The 18,244-nt window shown below is 31.4% G+C and overlaps 1 protein-coding gene across 24 annotated transcripts in view; it reads left to right on the top strand.

Moving 5' to 3' along the window:
* The window catches only part of LOC139510331 (5'-AMP-activated protein kinase subunit gamma-1-like), a 183,020-nt gene extending 169,466 nt beyond the window's left edge, over positions 1–13,554 (top strand). For all 24 annotated transcript variants that reach the window (XM_071296866.1, XM_071296861.1, XM_071296860.1 and 21 more), the window contains 9 exons: positions 2,398–2,456; positions 3,580–3,625; positions 4,527–4,705; positions 6,572–6,652; positions 7,125–7,247; positions 7,902–7,973; positions 9,095–9,175; positions 10,260–10,353; positions 10,692–13,554. In XM_071296866.1, coding sequence (XP_071152967.1) covers positions 2,398–2,456; positions 3,580–3,625; positions 4,527–4,705; positions 6,572–6,652; positions 7,125–7,247; positions 7,902–7,973; positions 9,095–9,175; positions 10,260–10,353; positions 10,692–10,717 — 761 coding nt within the window. In that variant the 3' untranslated portion in view covers positions 10,718–13,554. The remainder of the gene's footprint in view (positions 1–2,397; positions 2,457–3,579; positions 3,626–4,526; positions 4,706–6,571; positions 6,653–7,124; positions 7,248–7,901; positions 7,974–9,094; positions 9,176–10,259; positions 10,354–10,691) is intronic.
* The last annotated feature ends 4,690 nt before the right edge of the window (positions 13,555–18,244 follow it).

Genomic DNA, 18,244 nt, shown 5'->3' with positions numbered 1-18,244 from the left:
TAAACTTTTTCAGACAGGAAATTAGTGTCCTGATTGGTTTAGTTGTTAAGCTTGCTGTCTGCATGTCATTGGGTATTTGTTTCATTGGTATATACCATACATTTCCTTTTTATTTGAAGAAGAGAAACAGGTGCATATAAAAATAACCTAGGTGCCCAAAACAAATGATTTTCAGATGCTTGCTTAATTAAAATAAAATTTATACAGATGCGAGATAGAGATTCAGGGAAGAAGCCTATAAACTTTGAGGTTAACAGCTCAAAAGTCAAGGACACTATTGCTTTTATTTGAAATGGGGTCTAATGAGTAATAACTTAACACTTCTTCTTAAATTTTAGGAAATAGTTGTACTGAAAACATATTTGTACATTTTATATGTATATATATATATCTCATGTCAATCTTTGAATTATGCCTTGGGCGTTTTCTTGTTAATTGAAATAAAAACATCAATTTCATCTATTTCATTCTATGTTTTCCTTTTCACTACAGAATAATGTTATTCATTTGGTCCTGAAACATAACTTTATATTGTTTTTATCAGTTGGCTGTTGAACTCTTGGCCAAAAGTATGTTGTGATTTTCTGACTTGCTATATTTCATTGTGTTTTCTTAAACTGCTGGGCTAATTTGAACCAAAGTTGGCAAGAATAATGTTGTGAAGGTATATTTTACCAGATTTCTCTTTTACCATTTGATTTATTGGAATTTCTGTTCTGTTACTTAATTAGAATGTTTAAGCCTATGTAGCCTTAAATAAAGATTTTAAATTTATTTGAGAATAAGCTAAGGTGTGAAGATAAAATATGTAACTGCCTCATAAAGGGGATATGTCCAATCATTGCATAGAACATTATGTTGAACATAAAGCATAAAAAATACTACAACTTTAAGTCTTATGCATTAGTTTAATGAATATTACCCAAATATAGTCTTTTGAAATTATGGGTGTACAAGCCCTCAGTACAAACGCACCTTAAGTCTTGGTACATAGCATCTAAGTCTAAGATTGGGTTGAGGAGTCATTAAAATCTGTTATTCGGGTACAGATTTACCATCTAATTATATCTAGGAAGTAAAAAAAAACCATCTATTTAAATTGTGTTTTGATCACATTAGAAAACTATATCATTTATTGATTTTTACCTGAATTAGGTCATTTACCTCGGTCCAATATCATGTCACATTTCATTACTATGACAACTAAATTTGTACTTAAGTTCTATAGGCAATCAAACAGATTTCGTGTTTGTTTACAGAAAGTTTTAATGAATTTTATATAAGCAGTAATTGATTTTTCCTGAAGTATCTCTCACTTTTTTTTATATAATTTCATTAGATCAAACACCTAAATATTACACTAAACACCCTTAAAAGCCTAGGCAGGCTTGTTAAAATAAAATATTTTTTGTATATATTTTTCTCATAAATCAGGCTGTTGGTTACCTTGTTTGGATTATAACACATTTTGTCATGATTCTGTCCTTTATAGCTGAAGGTATAGTATCAGTTTGATTCATTATTGAAGGTCCTACAATGACAATAAATTGTAAAAACAAGTCATATGGTCTCCATGGTTGATAGTTGTCTTGTTGGCTATCATATCACTTTATTTTTATAAGGTAACTTTTTAACTTTAGTTCATAGTGACGTACAGATTTTATACGCAGGTCACATGATAAGAGATTTATTGTTAAAATATTATGTAATGCCTTGAAGCAAGTTTTAAATCTAAATGCTGAGCTAATCATTACATATGACCCAAATAGTTTACTTCTGTCATTCATATAATGTCACTGTAGATGAAAATGAGATGAAAGTAAGAGTGATTTGGTATATCACCTGAATCGATACAAAATTCACTTTCATGTTTAATTTATGCCGAATCAGTCAATTCAGTTGTGATAACAATCTATTTTACCAACAGGAAGTTGGAAATAATTCAAAGTTAATTCTAGTTGTTCTTGTAAGGGTTCCAGTTACACAAGTCTAGAATTAAACATTTTAAAACCAGACATTGCTATGTCATTGATATAACCAGATGTAGGGAAGCTTATTTTAAATTATTGGGCATACTCTCCTACTGCTGGATTAAAGAATCAAGCAGGTTATTGGTCAATATTGTCTGTATCTTTAGGATAACATTGTTTTCATCATTTAGCCATGGTTGGACTAATAATGACCTATAAGAATCATTTCTTATTGGTCCAAATAGTTTAAGATAATCCAGACATTACACAAGGTTTTACATGGTCTATAGTTATTTTTTGCCTTGGATGATTTATTTCTAAAGTAATTTTACCAGAATTGTAGATGCTAATTAGTTCATACTTTACTACTTTGTATTTGATGCCAACAAAATATCTGCTTAGTAAAGAGATTTGTGTTTTATTTCAGGAATGTTGACAATAACAGACTTTATATTGATTTTACATAAATACTACAAATCACCTTTAGTAAGTATTAAGAAACCAGTAGACATATACGCATTAAAATATCTGCAAGTTATTCTTCTATATTACATTTTGTGATCTGAAAATAGAGCTAGTCAGTTAATATAAAAATGGAGATGTGGTATTGACAATGAGACAAGTGATATGGATATAAGGATATAAATGTCACCTTAAAACTTCAACAATGAACTTTCTTCATGGATTTTTTTGGTCACTGTAAAAAAAAGTAATCATAAAAGCACTTATGTGATTTTTGTCTTGTCTGAGCCTGAAAGACGCAAAATGTGAGACTAGGATTACAATTCCACGACTACGTAAACTATTTTTATAAAGCTTTATATTTAGGCCCCGCAATAGCAGAGGGAGCAATACGTTTTACCATTGTCTGTCTGTTCTTCCTGAAATTGGTTTCTGTTCTCTAACTTTTAGTTTGCCTCAACCAAATGTTATGAAACTTACACACAATGCTGATTACCACAAAACACAGATCAGATTTGAATTTAGTAGGCATCAAGTTTACCTTTCTTGGGTTATGCCCTTTGTAAATGGTAAAATTGCTGAATTTTCCATTTTTGCTTTGTTAAGTTTGTCTAAACCTTGAGTTATGTCCCTCTACAATTGGAAAAATTACTGTCCTACTAGTAGGAACCGTATTGTAATTCATTACAAGTAATCATTCCTTGATTAGTCAGATAATGTGATCATTAACGGGTAAAGAGGGTAGGATTGTGGCTATGACAAGTAAAACATATATTGCACTGAAGATTCTCCTTCTTAAAACATTATGTATTTTACATAAGTCTGATAAAAATATTTTCTTATGTAAAACTAAAACTAATTGTCAAAATGCAAAAACAAATGTAATTGTATTCTATGATATCTTGTTGTGGGTGCACTCTACTCCAATCTTAATTGACTAGGATTGCAAGTTTTCCTATGGAAGGTGTGGTTTTCTCCTGGCACTCCTGCTTCTGCCACCAATAAAAACTGGCTGCCACAAAATAGCACAAAAGCAGTGCTTAAAAAGTGGCATTAAAAACACAAAAATCAAAAAATGAAATTGTTTTTCTTTCACTTGATGAGATGAAGGTAGGTCTCCTTTAATGTAAGATATTTTCTATTATAGGTAAAAATGGATGAATTAGAAGAACACAAAATAGCTACCTGGCGAGGTAAGATATCTACTCTGGGTTTATATATATCTTTATTAAGGTTTGTGTTATATCCTACACCTCAAATTTATATAAGAAGAAAAAGCAAGTAACAAGACTATGTATTAACTTTTTATGTCCCATTTATGGGCATTATGTTTTTAAGTCTGTGCATTTGTTCGTTCGTCTGTTCATCTTTTAGTCTGTTTGTCTGTCCTGTTTCAGGTTAAAGTTTTTGATGAAGTTGAAATCCATTCAACTTGAAACTTAGTACACATGTTCCCTATGATATGATCTTTTTAATTGTAATATCAAATTAGAGTTTTGACACCAATTTCATGGTCCAATGAGCATAGAAAAAAATTATAATGTGATTTTAGCATTTGTTTACTATGGACACATTCTGTTTTTTTATTGAAACACAATTTAGGGAATACATGTATCTTAATGATTTTACATATCAGTTTTCGATCTCAAATACATATAAAAAATCACTGGACATTTTAAAACAACTTTCTTTGAAGTACAAATATATGTTTAAAGAAATCATGTATGTATGACATTATGATGTGTATCATAATGCTATTTATAAATGTGTTTACTGTAAACCAACATATTTTAGCAGGTACTTTATTTCTCATTGAGACCTTTCTAGCCCAATTTGGGGCAATTTATTTATATACTATTATGATTTTCTAGATGTATTTTTATCATGGATATTGAAAGATTTGCATGTTTACAAGAATTTATATTTATGTTACTTTTCATCCTTTTACAAATAAAATAGTATTCATAAATAAGTTGCTTTACAGTATTTTGCTGACGTGAGATTTCTATACCAATGAAATTACCAGTTTTTAATTTCAGTGTTTCTTACAAGTATTTCACATTTAGTTATACATGTATTTGATTGTGTTTTCAGAGGCCCTATCAGAGAAAATCAAACCATTTGTATATATAGAACCAGATGCCAGTTTGTATGATGCAGTGAAAACTTTGATAAGTAATCATGTACATAGACTGCCTGTGATAGACCGGATTACTGGCAATGCACTGTATATACTGACACATAAACGCATTCTTAGATTCTTATACTTATGTGTAAGTACAGATGTTTGTTATTGAATCTTATTGGTCATTGTTGATATTTTGTTTATAGTTCACTGACCGTAAAAAATGTAGAATTGCATAAAGTTTTACCCTGGTCCATCTGTACATTTGAACGTTCCATATTAGGATCTGTCTCTAATTTTGCCTGAACCAAATGTTATGAAACTTATACATAATGCTAAATATCACATAACACAGACCAAGGATGAATTTGGGTGGCATCACTTTTACCTTTCTAGAATTATGTCCCTTTACAAGGAAAATAAATTGCTGTATTAATCCTTTCTGTTCTCTAACTGAAGTTTCCCTCAACCAAATTTTATGAAACTTATGCACACTGCTTATTACCACAAAACTGAGATCAAAAAACAAATTTGGATAGTTCAACTTTTACTGTCCTTGTTTTATGTCCATTTATTGTCGAGCCTGCAACTTTTGTTGCAGAAAGCTCGACATAGGGATAGTGATCCGGCGGCGGCGGTGTTAGCTCACTTCTTAAAAGCTTTATATTTTATAAGGTGGAAGACCTGGATGCTTCATACTTCATACTTTGTATATAGATGCCTCATGTTAAGAAGTTTCCGTCAGTCACATGTCCAATGTCCTTGACCTCATTTTCATGGTTCAGTGACCACTTGAAAAAAAAGTTCAGATTTTTTGTAATGTTGAATTCTCTCTTATTATAAGTAATAGGATAACTATATTTGGTATGTGCGTACCTTGCAAGGTCCTCATGCCCGTCAGACAGTTTTCACTTGACCTCGACCTCATTTCATGGCTCAGTGAACAAGGTTAAGTTTTGGTGGTCAAGTCCACATCTCAGATACTATAAGCAATAGGGCTAGTATATTCGGTGTATGGAAGGACTGTAAGGTGTACATGTCCAACTGGCAGGTGTCATCTGACCTTGACCTCATTTTCATGGTTCAGTGGTTATAGTTAAGTTTTTGTGTTTTGGTCTGTTTTTCTCATACTTTATGCAATAGGTCTACTATATTTGTTGTATGGAATGATTGTAAGGTGAACATGTCTAGCGGACAGATGTCATCTGACCTTGACCTCATTTCCATGGTTCAGTGGTCAAAGTTAAGTTTTTCAGTTTGGTCTTTTTATCTGATACTATACGCCATAGGTCAACTATATTTAGTGTATGGAAATATTTTATGATTTATATATTAGTTGTGCAGGTTTTATTTGACCTTGACCTCATTTTCACGGTTCATTGCTCAGTGTTAAGTTTTTGTGTTTTGGTCTATTTTTCTTAAACTATAAGTATTAGGTCAACTATATTTGTTTTATGGAAGCATTGTTAGCTGTACATGTCAGCCTGGCATGGTTCATCTGACCTTGACCTCATTTTCATGGTTCATTAGTCTTTGTTTAGTTATCTTGGTTAATGTAACGTTTATGTGACCGTTGTAATAAAGCTTTATACTTAATAGGACTATCAACATAATATCAATGATTAGTAAAGAAGGCGAGACATTACAGTGTGCGCACTCTTGTACTATATATGCAAGCAGGGGCATCATCTGTGTCCCATGGACACATTCCCCATTTATTTGTTTTTTACTATTTTTTTGTGTTATTACTTGAAGATTTAAAAAAAAACTAAAGCAAACATCTATATTGGCAGTCTAGTCAGAACAAAAATGATATTAGATTCTCCATTTTACAATTAAAATATAAGCTGAGTGGTGAGGGAATCCTAGCATTATTATAATTTCATCTAGGTAATGCTGGTCTGTTTTTGGAGAGGTGTCAATTGTCATTTATATTACAAAAATAAGTTCAATCATTTTAAGATTATTTGCAATGCTACCTTTCTATTGTTTTAGTTTATTATGTCTTTTGTAGATAAATGAATTACCAAAACCAGGTTTTATGAACCAAACATTAGATGAGCTTTGTATAGGAACATTTCAGAATGTTATAACAGTAAGTATTTCATTTTACTTAAATAAAGAACATCTGGTATAGTATGTGAGTCTTGTATTCAGGTACACACTTCTTAGTATGATGAAATGGCAAATGGATTTTAAAAAAGTTTGAGCCTGCAACCATTTTTGTTGTGGAAGTGAGAAATAGCAAGCCACACATGCTGTTGGACATTTAAAAAGGTCTGGGTATAGTTTGTAACTTTATCAAATCATAGAATTTTATGAAACTTGGACAAATGCTTCATTGAATTTTACAAAACTATTGAAACTAAATGGTTCAATTTTATTGATAAAGAGACATATTATTTGCAGTCACAATTTACACTTTTATACTGACAGCAGCAAAGTTTTTTTATTTTATTATTTTAACTGTTCTTGTCAAACATTCATTAAGCTTTAGACTACCTACAACTTGTGACAGTACATATACCTATTAAAGAGTTAAATGTCAGTTTTGATTTTCCTTATAGGCCAAAACCTCAACCCCTGTGATAGAAGCATTAAATATGTTTGTAAACCACAGAATCTCGGCTGTCCCTGTAGTTGATGACCAAGGAAAAGTTGTTAATATTTATGCAAAGTTTGATGTTATTGTAAGTATTCATACTTTATTGACCAGTTTGGTCTCAGTTACACCATTATTATATTTGAATAGCAATGTTTTTAAAAATGATTTAAATCAGAGACAAGAAATGAGATATAAGTAAGATAAACAAAATAATAAGCAGAAAAATAAATTTTATCATTTATGGAGTTAGTCTTTATACAAAAGGTTTTTCTTAACAGTTGATTTCTCAATTCTGGATATTTCTTCTTTCTATTTAACCGACACTGTTACCATTTATTATGCCCTTCAAAAAGGTGCCTAAATTTTCCATCAGTAATGTTTATGATGTGCATATAGACCATATGGAAATAAGGGATTATCTATTAACTATTCTTAGTTTATTTTAGCAACCATACCTTTCCAATAAACACTGTGTTGCATGTCTGTAGAATAAAGTACTATTTTCATTGTTTTCATGTGTCTAAAAAATCTCATCACTGTTAGTTTGACCCAAAAATCATATCACTATTGATACTATCTCTTTATATTTGACCTGTTGATTTTATAACTATCAATATCAGAGACTAGCTATTTTGTCCTTGTTAATATTTGACATGTTAATCTTGTCACTGTTGATAATTGACCAGTAAATATTATCATGTACAAGTATGAATAAAGAATTGATTTATTTTTATTGTAGAATTTAGCAGCCGAGAAAACCTACAATAATTTAGATATAACTATAGACCAAGCTTTAAAGCACAGACATAAAGTAAGTCATTTAATATTTGAGATAACTGGTTTAGCAGTGAACTGCCATTGTTTTCGTAGAAGCATGTATGCCTGCTTCAAGGGTGGGAGATTGTGGGTTCGATCCGTAACTAGGTCTAACCAAATACTTGAAAATTTGGATGTGCTGATTTCTGGCTAAGCATTTGGCATTCAGGAGAGGATGATATGTCTTCTTACAGATCGTTGCCATGTGAAATAGCACATTAAGATAAGACTAAGCAGGGTTTGAAATAAGCAGGGGCCAAATCTCCAATGGCCCCTAAAATTTGGTGTGTGCTACTTAAATATCTGCTTTTCTTGTATAGGACTATATATATGGGCTACAATTGCCAAAGTCTTATGTTCAGTCCATGCTAAGCATTATCATCTAGGACAAACAAAGTAATTTTATACAGATTCAACTACAGCTAGGCCTTACAAGGGACAACAAATTCATTCAACTGTGTCAGTGTAATTATCACTTATGCAGAACTTTATTTCACCAGTGTTTAGTTGTTTGATTAATTTGAACTTTAATGTTACAATTGATTCAAATTGGAATGACTTTTATGATGAGATGTTTGTGATGTTCTGACAATGTAATATTGAAGGTATTTCCTTGTTAACATGAAACTGGTGACGAAAAAGTTATGTATTACATTTACTCTTAAATTCTCTTACAAAAGTATAATTTATTTTCATTTAAATCACCATGAAGGAGCAAAAGATATTATATATGATACTAAAATGTTCATTGTTATTCTCAATTTGAAGATGTGACATTATAAAGCAAATTGTTGATTCAAATTGATTGGAGGTGAGGTAAAGCTGCTTCCAAACCATTCAACCAAGGGATTTGTTGTTACTGGTAAAAAATTCAAGTTGAATTAAGCAAACAACTAAAACCAGACATTTCCGAGGCAGAAAAAAACCGATATCAGACTTACCAGTTTTGATATGAATCTAAGCAGAGCGATGAACGAATCCTCCATATTATTCATCCTTTAGGTTTATAGGAATGTCTGGTGTGCTATGGTCAAAAACCTTCAAAAAAAAAAGAATTAATGAATTACAGTGAAATTTTGTGAGATTGTTTATTAATTTGCACTATGAATTTTTCAGGAGAGTTGGTTTGAAGGTGTGGTAAACTGTCTGATGACTGACAAGTTGGAAGATGTCATTGTTAAATTAGTTCAAGCTGAGGTAATTTGATAATTCTAGAAATATACTTTCTTTGAATGAAAGAAAATAGCTAGGAAATGAATAAATATTTCCAACAAGGCTATTTTATTAATCACATGTTTTCATGAAAAATACACCAATTCAGGTCAACTTCCCGTAATTATTGCAGTTTGGAATACAATACAATTTTATATTTGGGCATCAGCTTTATAACATTGAGAAGTTACTGCTAAGAAATTTTTACATCTTTCCGTGCAGCCACTTCCTGCTTGCCAATAGTTTGAAATTAATTTTGCAACAAATTGTACAAGGAAACTTTGTTCAAACTTTATTTGGCTTCAATGAAAGGGAATGATTTTATATTTAGTTTCAAGCTTGATAATGATGATTTGTAGCTGGTAACGTTAGCTAGCTTATTATATATATAATCTTCAAAAGTCAGCTATTCTTGGAATAATACTTCCAACAAATTTAAAAACAAGCTATCCAGGAATTATATAGATATAAGAATATGTGGTATGAGTGCCAATGAGACAACTCTCTTGTCATCCAAGTCACAATTTGTAAAAGTAAACCATTACAGCACACAGTCTTGGCTCACACCGAACAGCAAGCTATAAAGGGCCCCAAAACATGTGTAAAACCATTCAAAATGGAATAAATGCATTGATGTAATAAAAAACACAGTAACACAGTATAGAGTAAAATCACAGTGTGTTCCAGGATTTTGTAAGGGGTAGACAAACTATGCAAGGCTAGGAACCCTCCCCAAAATCTTCCTCTAGATAGAGTTATATAATATTTGAGAGAGATATCATTTTTTATGAAATAAAATGTGGCGTAATGATGGTCTAAGGGGAGTAACTAGTTGTAAGCTTATAGTTTCAATACCAAAGTTTCCAATACTTTGTGTGTAAGAATCCCTACATGAGCTTTTTTTTTGCCTTTATTTTCTTGTTTTCTGCAAATTACTGTCTTAAGCAGGACTTCTTCCACATATTAAAGTTAACATTATAGAATTCATACCTTTTAAAGAAATTCAGAAGTATATATTGTATGTAGTCGTAATTAAACAGATATTTATTCTCTCATTTTCCTGTTTCAGGTTCATCGTTTGATAATAGTTGATACTGAAACACATGTAAAGGGCATTGTATCACTGTCTGATATTCTTACATTCTTAGTCCTGAAGCCCATGGGTGAGTATGAGAAATAATATCAGGTTTTAGCCTCTAATTTTATTAAAGAAACAAAAACAATATTATGATTGTTGCTTAGAATTATCAAAATAATACTTATAATGCATTACAAATAAAATGGTATACAGGATCTTGATCTGAAAGAAAAGTTCCAGATAAATGATAGTTAATAGTGTCTTATTAATTTTTTTATTACAATACTTTATTCTCTAATAAAAAAAACACAATAACAATTGAAAATGAGAATGACATGAAAATACAAATGATACATGGAAATATTCATCCCTTGCTTCGCTGTTGCTAGTGTTCAAAGCTTGTTTTTTTTTTTTAATTTTCAGGTTATGAACCCAACAAAAAGTCATGATATCTGTGATAAAACTGTAAAGGAACTGCTGGTGAATACAAGATCTCAAACCATCAACATAACTACCTATGTAAAGGACAGAATGTAATCACTGCTGTGATTGGTCAAGTGAGGAAAGCTATCCAGCAGAGAATGGATTCTATTACTGTGATTTATTGAAGATGTCTCAGTAGAGATGACATTTATGATATTGTCTTTTGTGATGCATGGCATTATGGAGTAGTAAACATGTCAGATGAATTCTAAAGATGATGTACTAATAGCAGATCATTCTTTCAATAGATAATAAGTCGGTCTCTACTTTCTTCATGGACTTTTGAAATTAAACGGTCATATTTTTATATTCTAAAATATAGAATACTCATCTGAAGCAAAGAAAATTATAGTACAAAATTTTTGCTGGTTGTGCTAATTTTATTTCACGTCTATGACAGTTAAATTCACTTTTTAACTAAATTTTTCAAAAGAAAAATTGCTTATTGATTTGTTTCATTATTTAATTTATGTTATCTTACAATGCATTTTAATCAGCACTTTTCTTGTTCAACCATATTTAATCAAAAGTTGATTCATATACTAAATAAAATGATTTCACAAATATCACAAGTAATTTTATATTGGACTGAATTCTTTCTAGTCGAACATCAGTTTTAACATAACTCTCATTATTACCGTTTTGAAAAGAAATTGAAATTATAATTATAATGCATCATGGATACATTTTTCATCATATTGAATTAAATTCATACATTAAAAAAAACAGTTATAAGCATAAGTAAATTATTAAATCGAAAATATTTACAGTTTTCTCAACATTTTATATTTTCTTCTTCCTAAAATAGTTTTAAAAAAATGTTTAATAAGTTAAATCTTATTTGAGTTTAATTTTTTTGGACAGAGTATGGGGTTTTACTGTGACTTTCATTTCCACAGTCTTGGTTTTTTTGACAAACTAGGGGTTTTAATGGGACTATGATTTGTTTATAATGAATCTCACTATTGTCAAATTTTACTATTTAATTTATTTAAATTATTTATTTTATCTATGTAATGAGATGTTTTATTTTGTAATTCGGAACATTCATACTAATTTGTGCATATCACAATGATTGTAAGATGCAATTTTCATAATTTCTGCATCTTATTTTGTAATTGTATTTTAGCGGTCAATTGAGTTCACAAATTTTATCCTAGTCTTGAGTATGATCAGCAAAACTCTTTTTTAGGCATATGAGATATTACAGTCTAAGTGGCCTGGATGGTAGCTTTCCTTGCGTTGTCACATTTCAGTTTTCCACACTTGAACTAGTAACTGGTTGAGATGTTGGTCAAGATGTTTTGAAATAATTATAGTAATGAAGAAAAACATAACTAATCACATTTGAATTTGTTCATTTTTTTTTTGAAATTTTTCAAGAAAAGAATCGTTTTTTACCTTTTCAGAATAACTACAAGTATAGATATGTTATTTGATATAAAGTCAGGTTATCAAAAGTGCTATTTCTTATTTTTTTCCCCAGAATTATGCTATTTGGGTTTAGAATTTTTAGAATATAACAGGTTTCTGCAGATTAATTTTTCTGTAATGGCTTTTGATATTTCCATCAGTATCGGAATTATGGGTTAATGAACCTTCACAGAATAACAACCTATTTGTATTGAATTTAAAGAAATTAACTTGGTTTTAACACTTATTTTCTAAAAGATTGTCTTATCTATGATATAAAATAATTTAGTTGGAGGTAACTTGTCTTGTTGGCTGCTTCTTTTGTTTGATGATTTTTATTTCTAATTACATGTGGAAATTTGGACATTGTGGTATTCCCCCCTTTTTTACCCCATTAGAATTTGGAAAAAAAATATTGTCAATGCTCATCTTCAGGTGTTTACTGCAGGCAACTAAAAAATGTGTTAGTTAGAATTTGTTTGTTTTATTTATAGCAATTCATACAAAAAAGTGGAATATATATAAAATTGTTAGTATCACAAAAGATTGTAGCATACATAACAAATTTTTATGACATTTGAAGCCATTGCTTATTTTTAGATGATATTTTATCACATATAAATGAGAAAAAAAGCGTATTGTTCTTAGCTTTCAAAGAATTTATTTTTGTATGTGCACAACATATATATATATAGGGATGTTTAGTCCTGGTGCCTGTTAGTTTCATATAGGGTATATTCAGTACTTTAAAACAAAAATGGCATTCATTTTAATTTTTCCAGGTCTTTATATTTTAAAAATCAAAACTAGTTTCACATCGCTAGACAATTTTTATGAATTACTGATTCTCCATGATTGAAGCTTTCACAGCTACATTTATGTGAGAATTTGTTTGTGATGTTAAAGAAATAGTCGTTGATTTCTATCAACAGTGAAATAAACATTTATAAAAAAAAGTAACCCCCCTTGTTTGTATCAGTATTATCAAAGATCATATGTGGCATGTTATTCACATGCAACTTGATTACCCTTTCTTGTTTTTTTAAGCATATTTATTTAAAGGTATTCGAAAATTTTAAATGCAATGTTGGAAAGTTTTTCTGTATGTGGTCTTGTAGTAATGTACAAGTTCCTGAATTGGAATAGGTTGGTTGAATGATATATTAGGGGAAGCATTTATTGACTAGAGAAGATATAATAAAAAAAATGAAGAAAAAAACTAAATTTCAGGTCAGAAGAATATATGTTTATTAATTTACCTTGTTGTGAATATTGTACATAAGTGTAACATGTATATACTATGATTTATCATAACTATTCAGAAACTTCTGTTTTGTAGGAACAATGACAAAATAATGAATTGTTAATTAAAAATAATGTGAAAACAGAATTTATTTTATTTTTAGCACACTTGGCCCCTTTTGAGCCTCCTCTTCACTTTGGTCTGACTTTTTTTTAGAAGTAATTGCCCTTCAATGACAACCAATTTCTATGCCCTTTCTGTAGCGGAGAAGCATTAAGTTTTATCTTGTCCTTCTGTACATCCATACATGTCTCTAACTTCAGTTTGCCTCAACCAAATGTTATCAAACTTACACACAATTGGTATTACCTCAAAACACAGATAAAGTCTGAATTTTGAAGCATAACTTTAAACAATCTAGAGTTATGCCCCTTTACAATGGAAAAATTGCAGATTTTTTTCGTTTTTGCTCTCAAACTTAAGTTGGCCTCAAGCAAATTTTACACATAATGTTTATTACCACAAAACACAGGATAGGTACAAATTTGGGTAGTGTCAATTTTACCATTTTTGAGTTATGTCCCTTTATAATCTTATAAGCAAACAGGGGCATCATCTATGTCCCATGGAAACATGACCCATTATTTCCAATTGTTTGCCTTGTATCTTGAAAGTTAGTAGATAGAAAGAAATTTTTAATTTAAAAATTGTCAGCATGACCAGATCTACAAATAGATCAAATTTAGCCAAAATCTTTTGACTCTTTATAGACATGATTGCCCTTTAATAAATGACTATTTTTTTTACCCCTTTTTAATTTTTGGGCAAAAACTAAAGACAATGAAACTACATGTATAAACAGAAAAAAATCACCTGCAATACAATATAAAAATAAGAAGCTGCGGTATGAATGCCAATGAGACAACTATTTACCAAAGTTCAAATGAAGTGTATATACGAAAGTATAGGAAACAGTACTGACTTCAACAATGAAAAGACCCATATTGGCCATCATTAAAAAATAGGAAACAACTTAATTGAGAAAAACTAAGTCTAATTGATTAAAAATATTTTACCCAAAAAATTAATATGATAGACATGAATGAACCAACGATAATCACCAAGATCATAAAAAAAGAGAATTTAGTCCATAATGTTGGAGAGTGTCTATTGTTGAAATGCATATCGACCTAGGTGAGATTTTTAGAACCTCTAGTTATTTATTCTTGAAATGGGATTTTGAAAAAAATCTTCAATTACAAAAAGAAAGAGTTTGAGGAATATGACCAAGAGTCTGGATGTCATCATTTTGGTTTATGGATGAATAAGGAGTAGGTCCGGTAAGGACCGATTTCGGCCTCAAATTTCAGGTTCATCTGACGAAAGATTTTGACCACTTTTTAAACACTTAAGTGTCTATTTCATTTGAATCAATTAGGTTATGTGAAAGATTTTCACTGATTTAGTCATTAAAAACGATCTGATTCAAGCTCAAATATGAAAAATCTACCAAATATGCTGAAAAATGTCACTTTACAGATGGTTTTTGTCAAAAATGAAAGTGGCCGCATCCGTGTTCATCCCCAACCTTTATATATGTTATATATAATCATAAAATACAACTTACATTTCAATATTAAGGATGAACACGAATGCGGCCACTTTCGTTTTACACGAAAACCGTCTAAAATTTAACTAAAATGTTAGAATTGTGAAGATTTCAGTAATTTAGCATGACTTAATGGCGCTAGTACCCGGTATATATGCATTGTATCGTCAAAAAGAGCCCATATTTATGTAGCAGAAGCATTCTACTGTCCAATAAATAACTAAGTTTACATTTTAACAATTTTGTAAAACTGCTATATTTTGGGGCCAAAAAGGGGTCTTACTGGACCTACTCCTTTGGAGTCGTAAATTATATTTTTACCAGTTTTACCAAATTGGCTTAATGCTATGAAATAGGTTTATGATTTTTGCAGTCGAGGTTGAGGCCAGAGCAGCTATTGGTAGACTGAAACTTACGCTAAATCTATCAACTGACTTGTGGCCTATATTGATAACTAATCTAAACTTGTTTTAGCTCTCCAGGTCCAAAGTTTATAATGTAAGACTTGTTATATTCAATTTGACAGCTTTTAGATTTTGAATTGCCTAATGTGAATGCAACAAATACAAGGAATAATGACCCAAAGTCTGCTTCCAACACTAACCACATAATTGTACTGTCACTTGACTGATTTCTACCTGTGTTAACACCTGAACAGCAATTATTGGTCAAAGTATAGATAACGACAATTTTCTTTGATGGTGGCAATTAACTACCAAAGAAAGGCCAAGACATTTGTTTTGGATTTCAGAACATGAATATTCATCTTTGATTTTATATATGTATTGCTATAAAAGCCATAAAGACATACTGAAGTTTATGCATTTGGTGGCATCCATTACTGCAATGAAACTTTCCAACCCTCAAGGAAATAATGCAAGTGTCATTAACAGCTTGATATTGAGATATAAGATGTGGTAACTCTCCATCCAAGTAACAATGTGTAAAGAATTATATTCATTCAGAACAATCTTGCATGAATGGCCTATTTCATAATATTTCAATCTGATCAAATGACCATTCTTTATTCTGATTGTTAGGCTTTTCAATCATTTTCTCTGAATTCTGTTCTTTTTAAACCAAGTATTTATAAGCTTTATAAGAATTATGCCACACAAACATATTTAGAACACTATAAATGAACCTTATTTTCATTAATTCATTAGTTAAATAAGTTATTTAAGGAAAACCATGTGAAAGACTGATTGTGCCCCAGTGAAAAATATGACCAATAGAAGTAATTCTGGATGGTCATCATAAAAACTTCTCTAGAACTACTGGACCATTTTTTTTAAACTTTAAAGGAACACTTTTTAAAAGAAATTCTCGATTGATGATTTATTGGTTTCTTAATGTCCAGTGGCAAATGTTTCACGCATATTCAGGACCAGGAACATTCTAAGGAGTCATTTCACCTTAGCCTGTTGACTAGTGACTATAGTCAGACAGAACATTGTATGTCTCTCCTACGGTATGTCCTAGTCATTTAGGTGAACGTTTGCTATAGTGGGCATCCGTATGATCTCTATTAGCTTTTCACATTTTGATTGATAAGCACCACAGAACAAAATGAACCTAAATCTTGCACAGATGCTCCTTAGAAGGGCTTTTTAGACTGGGGTTCCGTTGGTGCCGATTCATCAACAAATATGGCCGCCTTTTCTATTTTCTGATGACTTAACTTGACTAAATAATAAGTTTTTGTATTACATTGCGACAGGCAAATCTGAATTTTCAAGCTTTTCCATGTTAGCAAAATTTGCTGAGGACATAAGACTGGTGGCTAATCTGAATTTCCAAGCGGTCCAAAGGTATCAAAACTTGTAAAGGACATGAAAAGCAGTCAATGTGAAAGGTTATTGTGATTGAAGCCCTATATGATACTCACATTATGATTTTGCTTTACACCTAAAGACACATTTCATACAAGGACACATTGAAATTCAAACTAATGGGTATGCTCTGAAAAGTTGGTTGACTGCATGGGATGGAGAACGTTTTTGGGCTTCCACTGAAAAAAGGACGAAATGTGGTAGAGGAAGACATGTTTTCATTGCAACAATTCTACCTTCAAAACCCTTGAAGTGTTGTTTGTATGGTACTTTTGACTTGCACATAACTTAGAAATTTCCATACACAAGGCAAAGGATATAACATCACCATGCCGAAAGGATCCTAGCGGGTGTCCTTTGTCGAAGAGTCATATCCCGCATAGAGGTAGACTGTTGACTTGGTGCCTCTATACCGTTGCCGGATGTATATCCTCGTGTCGAGGTTTTATGTTTTTCATCCTCCTACTATTCTTAAATAATCTCCATGTATTCCCTTGTTTGGTCGCCGACTGTTTAGATTGATGAGCCGTAAAAGCAGTTGTTCTAGTTTTTCTCCCACATAAATGAGGTGCTCAACAGTGATGCCATATATGTCTGCAGATTTACCTCTGTTTAGGGACTTTATGGCCTTCTTAAGCTCTTTCTGGTTTGCCAGGGGTGTTTCCTTACTTTTTACCATGTCGTTGATTAATTTGATTTCATATTCTACCAGTTCGTGATAGTGATGGTCCGAGCCTTCAGCTGGGATGATTTTTCTGCTGATGCTAGATTTCCAAAGTGCGGATCAGTAAAGCCTTCGATTACTTGGTCACCAGAGTAAAAATTGTCATGTACATGTAGATCCATTATACCAGCCCTGTTTCTATTCCTGCTGCCTTTTACTAGTTTGTTGTATAGCTTACTGTCTCTTGTTCTTGCTCCAATATCTCTTGTTTTTATCTGTCTCGCTCTCTAGCCTGCTCAACTTTCACCTGCTTTTAAATTCCTTTCTGGTGTTAACTCTGTCTTGATAAGACTTGTCAGCTGGGTTGGTGGGTTTCCCATTTCTACTCCATACATCATAGCATCTCATCTCCTTCAAGCTACTTTTGATGATTGGTGTCCATACTTTCAGTTTTGGCTTTGCCTTATATTTGGATTTCTTGGATGAGCTCTCAGTTGCTGCTTTTGTTAGCATTTGGTGCATCTTACTGATTTGGAGATCGGAATCCTCTGCTGTCTCAGCTGGGCTTTCTGCTATCGTATCCACCTGCCCGTCTATAATTGCCAAATAAAGATCTTGGTCTACTTTGTCCCATTTTATAGTTGGTTGAATTTGCTGAAATTTGTTGTTTTGATTTGTACCTCTTTTTGGTATCCCTATTTTAAGTTCACATCTAACAGGATAATGGTCGGA

This window comes from Mytilus edulis, chromosome 2, assembly GCF_963676685.1.
Source record: "Mytilus edulis chromosome 2, xbMytEdul2.2, whole genome shotgun sequence".
In the NCBI taxonomy this organism is placed as follows: domain Eukaryota; kingdom Metazoa; phylum Mollusca; class Bivalvia; order Mytilida; family Mytilidae; genus Mytilus; species Mytilus edulis.
Note: the sequence above shows the minus strand (reverse complement) of the source record. Positions and strands in the feature narration are given on the sequence as shown.